The 15,005-nt window shown below is 41.7% G+C and overlaps 1 protein-coding gene across 3 annotated transcripts in view; it reads left to right on the forward strand.

The window, feature by feature from the left end:
* Cab39 (calcium binding protein 39) overlaps window positions 1–15,005 on the forward strand; it is a 59,861-nt gene that overhangs the window by 37,392 nt on the left and 7,464 nt on the right. For all 3 annotated transcript variants that reach the window (XM_021163322.3, XM_021163330.3, XM_029474973.2), the window contains exons 3-5: window positions 5,513–5,677; window positions 7,512–7,630; window positions 12,831–12,999. In XM_021163322.3, coding sequence (XP_021018981.1) covers window positions 5,513–5,677; window positions 7,512–7,630; window positions 12,831–12,999 — 453 coding nt within the window. The remainder of the gene's footprint in view (window positions 1–5,512; window positions 5,678–7,511; window positions 7,631–12,830; window positions 13,000–15,005) is intronic.

Here is a 15,005-nt window from a genome sequence, read left to right on the forward strand (position 1 = left end):
AAAAAGGAAGAATACCAGGCAGTGGGCAACAACGTGAGCTCTCTTTTAGATAGATTGGGTTTGAAGTAGGTACCATACCATAGACATCTATATACAGACATTTTGTGTAGACTGCTGAAAGACAAAGCCTGGGAGAACTGAAGATAGGCATCTGTGAGGTATCTGCCTTTAGGAGTTAATTAAAGCAGTGGGCATGGATGAGATCACTTAAAGAGAAGCTGCAAAAAAACAAGAGGCAGGAAGGAAAGCCTCACATCTGGCCTTGTGGGTTTAGTTAAGGAGGACCAACTGAAAAGGAGACCAAGAAGCACCCAGAGAGGTGGGAAAGGTAGAAATAAGGACAGGGATGGGTGCAGTAAGCACCAAGTACAAACACTACAGGCGCCCAGGCAGAATAAAGACAGGTAATTGTCTTTAATGGCATGTAAGTCTGTGTCAGCTAGCCAAAAGCAATAAAGTGTGAGGTGCAGGAGCTGTGTGAGAAAGGGAAGGGGACTTGGATTGTGACAAACATGAGTAAATATTCAAGAGACTTAGTTATAGGTAAAGTGTAGCAGAGAGGAATTTGTGATGTCTAGAAAGAGCATATTTGGTTCGTTAAGGGGAACCTTGATCATCTGTAAAAACTGAAAATAGGCTGAGTTGGGATTTGGCTATATGAGAAGAAGAGATAATAATACATGGTTCTCAAGAGGGCAGGAGGGTATCAGAACCCAAAGCAAGTAAGCAGTAAGAGCTGGGTGCATCTAATTCCATTGTCATTGCCTCCCCACCTTTACTGTGGAAGAGCCTGGCTTTCAGCTCAGAAGTAGAATAGCTGCCATTTTGTCCCTTCCTCTCTTGTGTCTTTTAAAGACAGCTTTATTGAATGTACATATCATGCAGTTGACCATTTAAAGTATGTGACTCCATGTCTGTTAGTTTCTGCATGGATAGATGTGACCATAACTTGAGTCAGCTCTAGAACATTTCATCCCCTCACAATGAAGCCTTGCCCTTTAACTGTCCCTCCTTTCAGCACCTGTTGTTGTCAGATGAAAGCATGAGGTTTGATCGGAATTCAAAGATGAAAATCATAAAAATTTCAAAATTGATAAATTAAAATTTCTAAGAGTGTTCAAACTTGAGTTTAACCAGAAAAGCAAAGGAGGGTGAAGGAGATCTGCCATTTAGGATCATGACATAACCACCAGGTAGCACACTTAGAAACCCTATTAAGTCAGTGTCAGATTTTTTTTTCTTGTCAGTGAGAATCACTTGGAATAAAGGAACTGAAAAGGCATTGCATATAAATAGATTATAATAGAATCTATCCCACTTCTATTCTGTCTTGGTCCAGAAAAATTACATTTGGGCCACCTTATTGCATATGAGATTTTGGACTACTGAGAAATCTAAGCCTTATAGACAATAAAGTGTATACTGGACCAGAAAAGGTGAGCTCTACTGCACACAGAGGTCTAAGGGTTTATAGGACTGAGAGGGGGCAAGCCTTACAAATCAGAATAGGTTTGAGATTTTTTTTTTTTTAAGTCAGAGTTGAACTATATAGCCCTAACTGACCTAAGCTTTCTGTGTAGACTAAGCTATCCTGGAACTCAAAAGAGATCTGTCTCCCTCTGCCAGGATTAAAGGCATATACCATTATACCTGGTCAAATGGTTTAATGAAAAGATTTTACTAAATTAACTTGTTTGACTTTTTTTTAATAGTCAGAAAATATGAAATGATGTCATTTTATTTTATCAAGATATTAAACAAAAATCTTTACAAATATGATTTGCAAACCCAAGATTATTAGATCAAAACTAGGTGGTGGTAGCTCACGCCTTTAATCCCAGCAGAGGCAGGCAGATCTCTGAGAGTTCATGACCAGCCTGGTCTACAAAGTGAGTTCCAGAACAGCTAGGACTACATAGACAGAGTGAAACACTGTCTGGTGATTGGGGGGTGTGGGGGTGGGTGGGGGGATATATATATTAGATCATTACTGAAAGATATGATGGGCCCATTTTTGGTTCTTTCCTGCTAGGTATTTTGGTTAGCAATTTAAGCAGGCCGCAGAAGCATAACTAGATATGTGGTTGAAATATAAGAGTAATGTGATTTATTGAATATCCTTTAGAACACAGAAATGTCTGTGCAGCCTAGGTGTTAGGCTGATGGTGAAATACAATTAAAGTGAGGAGTTAGAGTCTTCAGTGTGGTATCATGACTCCAGTTGGCCATAGCACCCATGGAAGACGAAGAGATCCACTCCACTTTAAACTCTTTCTCTTGATTGTCTACACTACTAAGGATGACCTCGGCTGGGTTGGCATGTCCCATATGCAGGATCTTCTTTCTGTATCTGGAGCAGGGTTGGGCATTAGCCTACCTTTCTTGGAACAATAATTGAAAATAAAATTGAAAAGAAGTTTTCTGAAGATATATTTTAAAGGAAGACAGGTGTACTACCTCAAGCAGGAAGAGGTTACTGCTTGGGCCATCAGACAGTATAGGGAGGCCATAGACCCTCCAGTGCAGCAGTGCTAGTGCAGGAGATACTCAAGAAGTTGTGTGACCATTCGGTAAGAAGCTTTGATGGTTGTAAAGGAATTAACATGGGCTGTTAAATTTGTTCTGAATACTGTCATCTGCTGATGTCCTATAGCAGGTCTTCTATATTTTGGCGGGCTAGTTTTTTTGTTTTATTTGCTTGCTTGTTTTCATGAGACAGCTTCACACCGTGTGATAATAAAAGCTGGCCCTAAGTTCACCGTGAAGCTCAAGCTTGTCTTGCCTTGGATCCCAAATGGTGGATCACAAACAGTTTGCTACCACCTTTGCGTGGAGATTTTTTAAAACTGTTTGGTTTAAGACTTAGGTTAATAACATCTTCGTCTTGTACTAGTCTGTCTTGAAGAAATCTGGTACTGCATGCTACACCTTACCCTATATTCCATGACCCTCCTGAGCTACTGTTGCCATGCATTTTCTTGTACATGCAGTAATCTTAGAGTATGCTGTTTTTGCTTTAAAGAGCCAAATTTTCTTTAGTAGTAAAGGAAAACTTTGTTTTTATTCAATTTTTCTCCTTATTTGTATCTTTTAGTTTTAATGCATCTCAAAAACTCTTCATGTTGTCTTATTCTGGGATGGGGGTGGGGGGCATTTTCTTTTGAATCAGGGTCTCATAGATAGCCCTGGCTATCCTGGAACTCACTATGTAGAATTATTTTTATTTTTAAAACATTTTTATTGGATTATAAAATTCTAGGATGTTAGCTTAGTAGTTTGTTTTTCTTAGTAGTTTTAGCAGTTCCCTGCTATCTGTTGGCGTGTATAGTTTCTGTCAAGAATTCCCACTGGCGTTCTTTGGTTTGCTTTGGCTGTGCTTCTTTCCCTACTGCTCCCCCTCCCCCAACGGGTACTTTTAAGATTCTCTCTTTATCATCAGATTTAAACAGTTCTTTGTTCTGAATCTCTGCATGGACTCCTCCTCTGTGTCTATATCTGCATGTGAGTACCTGTGCATATGTGTATACGTGGAGCTGAGGAGGGTATTATTGAAGCCCTCTGAGGCCTTCTGAGAGTGCTACGATCTGAATTCTAGTCCTTGTGACGGCACAGCAAGCGCTCTTCACCACAGCCATCTTTTTATATAATCCATTCTTATTTCTTTTCCTTTAATTTTTAAAAATGTGTATGTGTGTTTTGCTTGCATGTAGTCTGTTCACCAAATGCATGACTGGTGCCCAGGAGGCCAGAAGAGAGCATCATACCCCTTGTAACTGGGGTGACCAAACTGTTGAGAGCACACAAGTAAGGGCTGGAACTCAATCCTAGGTCCCCGGGAAGACTAGCCAGTGCTCTTAAGTACTGAGCCATCTCTCCAGCTATCTTATTTCTATTTCTTTTCTTTTTTTCTTAATTAGGTATTTTCCTCATTTACATTTCCAATGCTATCCCAAAAATCCCCCATACCCTCCCCCCAACCCCCCTACCCAGCCACTCCCACTTTTTGGCCCTGGCATTCCCCTGTACTGGGGCATATAAAGTTTGCATGTCCAATGGGCCTCTCTTTTTAGTGATGGCCGACTAAGCCATCTTTTGATACATATGCAGGTAGAGTCAAGAGCTCCGGGGTACTGGTTAGTTCATAATGTTGTTCCCCCTATAGGGTTGCAGATCCCTTTAACTCCTTGGGTACTTTCTCTAGCTCCTCCATTGGGGGCCCTGTGACCCATCCAATAGCTGACTGTGAGCATCCACTTCTGTGTTTGCTAGGCCCCAGCATAGTCTCACTAGAGACCGCTATATCAGGGTCCTATCAGTACAGTCTTGCCTAGTGTATGCAATGGTGTCAGTGTTTGGAGACTGATTATGGGATGGATCCCTGGGTATGGCAGTCTCTAGATGGTCCATCCTTTTGTCTCAGCTCCAAACTTTGTCTCCTTCCATGGGTGCTTATTTCTATTTCTTACACGAGATTTATTTGCCTTTTACTAGTATTTATTTTGGCAGGTTTTTTTTTTAATCAAATATATATTTTTTTTGTTTAGGATTTTTGTTTTGTTTTTGAGATAGGGTCCCTCTATGTAATCCTCACTATCCTGGAACAATGTAGAGATAAGGCTGACCTCAAACTCACAGGCAGATGCCTAACTCCAACTCCCAAGCACTGGGATTGAAGGTGTGCACCTGGCCAATTCAAAGTTGTTTTCATTCATCACATTTTCAAATTTTTTGTCTGTTCTTTCCTCTCTTTGGGGACTATAGCTGTGTATATTACTAAAGTTACCCTAAATCTTATAAGCATGATATCCCCACCTATGTCACTCCCATGATTCCTTTTTGTCTACTTGTTACTCTTCAGCAGCAGTTTTCTTCAGCAGGGCCTTCCCTGCTGTTACATCCATTGTATCCACTTCACACATCAGAGTTTCTAGTTCTCAGTCTGTGTGTCTTTGGCTTCTCTGTTTAACATCCTTGGATTTTCTTGAATATGATGCACACTTTGCAGTAACTTTTCACATCTTCTTTAACCCACCAGTGCCATTTCTTTTGCTTGCTTGTGTTTCTAGTTTCCTCTCCCTCATTGCTGCCTTCTGCTGCTCCTTCTCCCTGATACTTGGTTGTTAGTCTCACACACATCACCACCATCTCCACTTTCCAGCAGCAGCAGCCGCTCACATGCCTCTTCTGAAGAGCTTCCCCAAGCTTGAGGAGAAACCCAGTCTTGTCATTTCTGTTTCTACTTTACATTAGCTGAGTTTCCATTGTATATTCAGAACATGTCATTCTTTCTGAGGGAGTGCTTGCAACCTTCCCCCTCCCTCTTCTTCCCCCCTCCCCTCCCTCCCTCTCTCCCTCCTGTAGAGTATTCAGCTCCTGAGGACAGAGTTGGAGCTTGCACATAGGTCTGAAGGTAAATACTATAAAAAAAAATGGATATTTAGCTAATATAGCTATAATATGTGTTTGTTAAAATGAATCGTTTTTCTCTTCTGCACCTTCCTCCCAAAATCAGGCTACAGAAGAAGTTTCAAAAAATTTGGTCGCCATGAAAGAAATTCTTTACGGCACCAATGAGAAGGAGCCTCAGACAGAGGCGGTAGCTCAGCTGGCTCAGGAGCTGTACAATAGCGGGCTCCTCGGCACCCTGGTAGCTGACTTACAGCTCATTGACTTTGAGGTAAGAAACTCGCTTCTTAATTCTCAATAACACTTCTTGTGGTCCTTTTCCATGCATTCTATTCTTTGGAATAATTTAAGATCCCTCTTGACTCAGGCCCCTGACCTATGCGCACACATTTCACCACATTGCATGTGAAGGTTCTTGGGTGTTCGTGATACTCTTTCATTTAGAGTATGTTTCATAAACTGCTTCTCTCTGCGTCAAGGAATCAGCAGTCTAAAGAACGTCATAGAATGCTAGAAGACCCTAAAATGTCTTACAGCAGAGATCATGTGTTTTGTGTTTACTTGGCACTGCTTTTAAATTTTTTATTTAGTGTAGTGTTGAAACAGATTTTATTCACAATTCTGACTTTCTGACTTCTGTAAAATTTATTTCTGGTAATATTGGGCCTGTACTCGTTGGCCCCACAGCTAGAGCAGAACGACAACCAAGCCATTCATTCTTGGATTAGCTGCAGATGGTACAGCCTGCTTTTCCTCTTAGGGCCTGCTCCCTCTACCCCACCCCCATTGCCTCTGTGTATGCAGTTGGATCAGGACACTAGGTAGATAGTGAGTTCATGAAGATAATAGCCCCCGAGTCCAGCCTGAGAAGCAGGTATACAAAGTACTCCGTCTCCATGCTCATAAGCATTTTCCTCTTTCAATGTCATGAGTATGCTTTAAGTCTCAGTGTTCATCTGCCTGTGTAATTCGATATCTGTGTGAATTTTGGTGGAGAGAGGTATGGTAAAGTTTGAAGAAGGGATAGGTACTTCCTCATTTACATTTCCAATGCTATCCCAAAAATCTTAAATTTCCTTAATTCTTAAAGGAAAATAAACATTTTTGTCCTACTATAGAGAAGATAGAACTAGATATTTCCATTTATACAACTGATTTTGTGTATTTTTAATAGTGTATCAAACTCTGTTTTCTCTGTTAACTTGAGAGGTGCAAATGGGATATCTGATCCTTCTCTGTCTCCACCTATTCTCTCAACTGAACACTGAACTTAATAATATTCATTTGGAACTTTAGAGGCATTAGTTTCTGTCTTGGTTTTGGTTTTTGGTTTGTTTTTGTTTTTTTTTTTAAGTGTGTGCCGTGGGACTGATTTGTAGAAATTACCATTACTGCACCTGAGCCAGCACAGGCCCCAGAATGATCTGTCCATGGGCTTCAATGCTCTTTGAGCGTTATCAGCCATGGAACAGTGTCTATTCTGAAACCTCTCTTAGGAGCCTTTTGTCTACTATTAATTTCTTAGGCAACTTTCTGATTGTTAAGGTTTACTAGATATGTCTGTGTTTTGTGTAGTGGTATTGTAAAGTACTCATCTCTGAACTTTGTAGTACTTAGTGCTTTTATTATTTAATATGTATTTAAGTCTTCCCTAGGTGAGTAAATTTAATAAAGGAGTTTATCTACTTGCCAAAAATTCTCTAATGTCATCACACTGAGAGTATAATCTCCTTCCTTTCTGTTTCTGTAAAAGTGTACACTGTACTGTTCACAACAGAACTATCCACTTGTGTAAGGTGTGCTACCAACATCTGCTTCCCATAATCGAATCAGCATGCTTCTGAGAGTTAGAGATGGTTGAAATTACTTGTGGATTATAATGAGATTTCACTTTGTTGATAAAATTGTATTAAAATTACACACTATTAAATCTAAGAATTTGTCATTACAAATAGATAAAATTAGAAATTTAATGTCTACAAATGTTGTAAAGTCAGATATCCAGTCATAACTAATACACAGTGGCTCTTTGACTTTATATTGAGGGTGGATGGACATTTTCATACTTAGACAGGTAAATATTTTAATGATTGTATTCCTAATAGGGCAAAAAAGACGTGGCTCAAATTTTCAACAATATTCTCAGAAGACAAATTGGTACAAGAACTCCTACTGTTGAATACATCTGCACCCAACAGAATATTTTGTTCATGTTATTGAAAGGGTATGTACAATGTGATAAAGTTTATATTCTTAGCTGAAAATAAAAAGAAAATTTTGTTTGGGTGGGACAAGATAACCAGGTTGGTAAATGGGAAGATATTCTCTGTAGTTTTAGCTCACTTTTATGTAGATCTTGAATTTACTGCCCATTAAAGTCTTGGCCTGTAAGCTAGACTAACACAAAAATACCCTGTGGATGCAAGCTTAAAATTGGGTGAGTTATGAGCCCTTAAGTTCACAAAACAATAAATACAACTGAAGGAAAGAAATAGAGCCAGTGTGGCCATACTTGCATTCTGTGAGATAGAAACCATTGAAGTCCATTGAAATCCCAGCCAAGTTGAGATCCCAGGCAATCCAGAGATGCCTCCTCTGCACCTCAGCTCACCTTGCACCTCACACAGCAGTGAAAGCCTTCTTGTGGGGGTGGGAGGTGGGAGCATGCGTGCTGCTCACCCTCACTCAGCAGAACATGTGCTGCTAGGTCACTACACATCTTTCTAGAGTTATTCCTAGGCTAAGTAGGCATTTGATTTGGGTAGTTGTCCATTTCAGAAACAAAATCAAAACTTAGATCTAAATTAACAAAAGTGAAAAGACCCTCTTCTTTCTGAGCACTGAGCCTGCCTGGCTGGCAAGGTAGTTAGTTGGTCAGTCTCCACACTACTATTGTCTGGCACCTCTTGAGCTCATCCCAGCATCGGCAGTGTTTTGCTAAACTAGTGGGCAAGCATGTTTGCCCACTGCAGTGACTGCTGGTGTGAACTACCTTGCCCCCATACACATTACCTCATTTGGTTTGTATCTATGGTTTAACACTTCCCCCAAGTTCAGACTTGTTTAGACAAAGCATGAGTCGTGACATGTCACATGCCAGCATCCTGCTTCCTCCTCTCTATTCCTACCCATCTGTGTTGCTTCTTCACCTGTTGCTGTTTCCAGTGTCCCTTCACCTGTTTCCAGTGTCCCTGTGGAAAACATGCTATGTGAGTAGTCTGAAATTTGACTGTTCTTAGAACAGTGTGATACTGACTAGAATTTCCTTTGTTATAGAAACCAAAGGTTTATTGAAATCTAAAAATTAAAACACTTCCTATTACTTCATGGCAGCTTTGATGTAAATCATTTTTAGACAATGTATAAAATTAAAAACAACAACAGCAAAAACCTTTGAAATAGGGTCTCATTGTGTAACCCCTGCTGGTCTTGAGCTTAAAAGATCCACCTACCCCTAATTTTTGAACAAAGTATTAAAAGCATGCGCTGTCACTGGAAGCTGAAATGAGATTTTTGAGAGAGGAAGCATAAAACTCTCTGGGCTGGCCAGCAGCCTCCTCGGCTGGGGAGGTAAGAAGGAAAGGCCTAGAGTGAAGCTTGGCTTGGGACCTGAGACAGCAAGCCTGCCCTACCCACAACCCCACCTCAGCCATGAGCCTTGCATCTTTCCTGCTTTCTGAGGCCCCTCCTCTCTCCCTGCACACAGCTCGGTGAGGCTGCTCCCTGTACTCCCCGTGCTCCTCATGCATCTGCCACTTTTCACAGCCACGACACCTCCTCTATGCATCTGGAACGGCCCAGTGCTCAGCTTCTGTATTTCCTCCCTTTTAACAAAATGAGGTTGTTTAAAATGGGCTTGTAAACAAGGTCTACAAACTGAATTTTATAGATAAAACTCTTGCTTTCTACTAGTCTGTAATAGTTAATCTCCTCTCTTAAAAAAAAAAAGCTGGCAGGCGTGCTGGAGAGTGCCTTTGGATCTCTATGAGTTTAGTGCCAAATAAGTAATGAATGAGTGAATATCATTTTCTTGCTTCTTATAATTGTTTTCTTCCATACAACAGGGCCTCTCCACAGTGATGCTGTTGCTATCCCAGCTACAGTCTGGCGAAAGCCAGCACCAAGCTTTAGTGCATTGGTGCTCTAGCCCACTAACTTGAATAAACAGGGAATATATTGTTTAAGCATCATCGTTAACTCAAAATGGATATTGGATGTTCTATTAGTTACTTTTCCTGCAGTAGTCCTGACAAAAGCAGCCCAAGGAAGGAAGGGTTAACTTTGTACTCTCAGTTGGAGGGTGGGTGAGGGGGTCAGGGTAGAAGGGGCCTGCGTGGTCAGGAGTGCTGGTGGTTAGTGCTCGGCTCACTTTTCCTTTCTGTTTTGTCCAAGACAGTAGTTGTAGCCTGTGGGATGATGGTATCATTGTTGAGGCGACCTTGCCTTCTCACCCTAACGAGACACTCCTTCACGAGCATGCCGAAGCTACCTAGTCTAGATTGTTCCACACAGGTGTGCTGGGGAGCTTGCCTCTTAGATGATTCTCATCCTGTCAGGTTGACAGCCAGTAGATTAACCACCACAAAGCTGGTTTAGCCCATTGTAAACTTTACTTTTCTATATTTAAGTTGTCCCACCTCAGGCCATTGTGTGCTCCTTTGTTCTTTTGGCAGAGCCCAATTGGTCTGTGACGGCTTCTTTGCTTTCTGACACCTTACTCAGTTCATACGATTCCTGCCTGACCTGGAAGGTAGCACTCTATAAAAAGCACTGAGAGCCACCTTTTAAGATGTCTGTACTTGAGCTGATTAAATAGTTTAGATTACTTACGTTCAATGTGGTTGACTTATTAGGCTCTGAGTACTTTGATGGAAGCCTTTAGGGGCGGTACTGCTGATTCTAGTGTGTATACAGGAAGCACTGGCCTGGACTGGATTTAGAAACAGTATTTTACTAGCTTTTTAAAATCTAACGTGATCCCCAGTCTAATGTTAACAGGTTGAACAGCATAACTGTTTGCCTTGTATTCCCTGGCTTATGGTTTAATTATTTAGACAAGCTTGAAAAACCTGCCACACTTGTAACCTAAACTTCATTACCCTTGTCTTGCAAGTGTCCTGTTTATAAGAGATAAGCAGAGATTCATGCTATGATCGCCTATGTGGTGAACAGGCCTTTTAATCACAGGAGAGCCAGTGTACATGCTGAGTACTGTGCCCTAACTGAGACAGAGGAATGCAGTCCTGCTCTTGTTGAGGATATGAGGCAAACATGTACAACTAAAGGACAGGGGCTGGTGCTGCCAGGTAGAAAATCAAGACTGCAGGATTTCAGCAGCTAAATGGGTTTGTAAAAAGGAAGCATCTTAAGGTTAGAGTTGCAGAGAGCTTAGAATTTACATAGACAGAAAAAAGAAAGCATCCTGATGGGATACCACTGGTGTAAACGGTCCAGGAGCCAAAATGACAACCTTGAGATAGGCAGCAGTAAGCTGCAGAACTGAACCCTATAATGACAGGCTAGGTGATGGCTTGTACCAGAGCAATAAACCCAGGAGGACAGTGTGCCCAGAAGTTTGTTTGGCAGTAGTTTTGAACTGCTAAGCTAGAAACGCTGGTGGTAAACTTTGTTGGCTTAAGGTTAGGATGCATTTGCAGTTCTTACAGTGTGAGTGTAGGCGGCAATGGAGCTCGAGGAAAGGAAATAGAACTGAGAGAGAGACTTGAAGAGTAAAAGGCCCAGGGATTTCTAAGTGCTGAGCGCTGAAGATTTGCAGGGAAGCTAGTATGGTAGCTACTAACCATGTGTAATAATTTAACTTTAAATCATGGCTATTCCATCCCTCATTTGCATAGCCACACCTGTGGCTTAGTAGCCACCATAATGGGCAGCATGGATACAAAACATTTCCCCATGATGACCCATCTGTGGTGCTAGGTGTCAGAGACAGAGCACTGGTCCCAAAATGTAGAGCTGAGGGGGTGGGAAGTTAGGTCTTGGTTTTGAGTGGCAGGGTTGAGGTTTCATGTTAGATATGCTCAACTTACATAGACTTTCCTGAGGTTTTTCAGGTACGTTGGAAAATACCCAGCCACAGTTCAGAAAGAGAGAACTGGGGGAAGGAAATTCAGTCACAGTGGGGGTTGTGAGATTGTGGGCTGTCCTTAGCAGGTAAAGACAGCAGAAAGAAGGGGGGTACACGGGGAGATAAAAAGGAGAACTGGGGGGACTTTTTCTTCCCTATTTTTAAAGAGAGAGATAGTGTTGGGGTGTAGCTCAGTGATAGAATACTTGCCAAGTATTCACAATGCCTTGAATTTGATCAACCGTACCAAAAACAAAAAGGCATAGATAGACAAGCAGAGAACCATCAGAGAACATTACACAAACAGATCTTGGTCAGTCCTGTTTTAGCCAAGAGGAAGTCTCTGCTGGCCAAATAATTATTTCACTAGAGTATTGGGAAATGTTTGACTACCAAAAAAACAAAAAACAAAAACGTATGTGAGCTTGTCGGTGGGAAAGAGGCAGAGCCAACATTGGTATCTTGGAACACGAGAGCAGCCTGTCTGAGCAGGTCGCAGTCTATGAAAAGGGGAGGTGCCTGCTCAGCTGAGAGGTCTTCATGATCACAAGGGAAGAAATGCTGAGACGAGCTGAAAATACAGGAAAAGGCAGCATTTGCAGAGTTGGTGAGGAGGTGCCAGGATTTTGGGATCCCCGGGTTCTCCGTGGTAGAGATGCTTTGTAAAACCTTCAGAGTGAGGCTTGCAATTTTGTGAGGTTTACCTGTCTGCGAGAACCTGGAAGTACTGTTCTGAGTGTCGAAACAGTGATGCATAATTGCTGTATATTTGATGGATGGACATGTGTTTATACTGTCGATTTCTGAATTTGGAAAAATACTCTTATTACTGTTCTTTTCAGGTTGTAGTTCTTTTGGTTGTTGTGAGCACGGTAGGTAAGCCAAGGTCCTAGATATCATATCTCTTCTTTCTAGACTTTTCCCACCAGAACTTCTAGTCTCATGGTCTCTGCCATAGTTGAATTTTCTTTTTCTTTCTTTTTTTTGGGGGTGGGGGGCAGTTCGAGACAGGGTTTCTCTGTGTATCCCTGGCTGTCCTGGAACTCACTTTGTAGACCAGGCTGGCCTTGAATTCAGAAATCCGCCTGCCTCTGCCTTCCGAGTGCTGGGATCAAAGGCATGTACCACCATGCCTGGCAGAATTTTCTTGATTGAACACAGCTGTCTACCTCTGCATGCAGCTGTAAACTCCAGATCAAATGACCCTGCTGTAACATGGCTGTAGTAACTTAGGAGTATATGAAACTTCCATTGAGAAAGTTTGAAATGTTCACTTTTGCTGTCTTGAAAGAGAAATCATGTATGGCTTTTGTTTGTTTTGTTTTGTTTTGTTTTACAGGTATGAATCTCCAGAAATAGCTCTTAATTGTGGGATAATGTTAAGAGAATGCATCAGACATGAGCCACTTGCAAAAATCATTTTGTGGTCAGAACAGTTTTATGACTTCTTCAGATATGTTGAAATGTCAACATTTGACATAGCTTCAGATGCATTTGCTACATTCAAGGTAACATTTAAAAACTTCTAAGCACAATTTAAAAAAATTCTAAGCACACTGGCAAGTCAGATTGTTTCCCCATCTTTGTCTCCTCTACTCACACTGCCCTCTAGTGGAAATAGAGGTGTGTTTTATATGCATTCATATGCCTCAGGTATTTGTAGTAAAACCACAAAAACAGCCCCAAAAAATTGTAATGTAAAAAAATTAAATTCTCAAATCTTATCAGAAAATCAAAAGTCCTGTAAGGTCAAAATTGCACTTTCCCCGCCGGGCGTGGCGGCGCAAGCCTTTAATCCCAGCACTCCGGAGGCAGAGGCAGGCGGATTTCTGAGTTCGAGGCCAGCCTGGTCTACAGAGTGAGTTCCAGGACAGCCAGGGCTACACAGAGAAACCCTGTCTCGAAAAACAAAAAAACAAAACAAAACAAAATTGCACTTTCCTGTTCAATTATTCACTAAGTGTGGCATAGATAATATACAGATTGTCCAACAAACAGACTTTCTCTTGTGATGAGGCACTCTGTAGTGCCTCCTTTGGCTGGCACTAGATGGGGTAATGGAATTGGCCTCTGCTCAGAGGCCATGGTTTTTGGAATATATGTGTTATCAAATACAAGAACCACATTCAGGGTGGACAGCTATAAGTTGTTGAATTCTTTTAGTACATGTAGCTTACTCATACTCAGAAGCCATGAACACTAACACAGAATTGTCACTTTCCTTGTAAGAGCTCATATTCTTAATAAAGAGCCCCTGAGATAAGGATGGCTGTGGGTAAAGTTCGTATGAGGGGTAATGAATACGGTAGGACAGGAGGAAGGCCTGGGGACTGACAGTAAGGTTCCACCCTGACAAAGGCATGAATAGTAACAAGGATTTATTTTCCACAATCAGTACAGCTTCTGCAGAAGCTTTAGGTAATCTCTCAGATACATATGTGTACATGTCATGCTTGAAGCAAACTAGTTAATTTGAGATACAACAGTGTCACCATGATGTCTCAAGTTCACCGCATTTGTGGAGTAAGACTCACGATTAGGATGCATCGATGGAAGGGAGTGCCCCATTGAGGAGCAGCAGCCCAGCATGAAGAGAGGTGTGGTAGTGCCTTGTGTGGAAGAGGGTCCTTTGGCTGCACTTACTCAGATTGCCCACAAGAATGATTCAGCTACAAAATTGAAGTGGCATCACCGAGAACAGATTCTGACATGCTAGTCTCCATCCATCCAGTTTCCGAGTGCCTGACTTGTTTCAAGCACTATTCTAGGGTCTGGGGATTCAGCAGTGGCCCGTACATATAAACCCCGTCCTTGTGGTACCTACTCAGGGGACATCAGCCTTTAACAAGCATGGTATCAGGCTAAAGGGTGGAGATGCTCTTTGACAGGGAGGCTTAGATGCTTTCTCTGTTGATAACTCCCTTGGAAGTAATTGTGTTCCTCTTTTGCATTGCAACCATTGATGCTTGAACTTTCCTTTTTGCCTGTGAAGGGGGTTGTAGCACCTGTCCCATGGAGAGAGACCCTGCATGTGACATCCTGCTGAGCAGCAGATGGTTACTGAAGGCTTCAGTAAAATGACTGCTGCATCTCCAGAGAGGCCGAAGCTTAATTCCAGCTTTTTTATGTCACTTGTTTAACTCTCACAGTTAAGAGACTTGGGGGAAATGAGCAAAGTTTCTTGAACACCCTCTTTAATGAGGAAACACAGCACAAGACCTGTGCAGCAGTGAACAGTGTGAATTCCTGGGGTGGGGTTAGAAGCTTTCTTAGACAGCATACCATGAAGAACATTGAGTATGATGCTTCCCCGAACACATCATCTAATTTACCTCATTCATTCATTGGTGTATTTATTAACACTGAGCCCTTGCTATGTACTAGGAAGAGTTTAGGTGCCAGAAATTCAAAAGTTGTAAATACCAGTGTGATCCTTGTGTTTATGGAACTGACAGTCTACTGAAGGCGAGAACTTACTACATAAACCCACAAGCACGTGTAGAATCACAACCAT

This window comes from Mus caroli, unplaced genomic scaffold (assembly GCF_978045245.1).
Source record: "Mus caroli unplaced genomic scaffold, Mus_caroli_1 scaffold_1, whole genome shotgun sequence".
Lineage (NCBI taxonomy): Eukaryota > Metazoa > Chordata > Mammalia > Rodentia > Muridae > Mus > Mus caroli.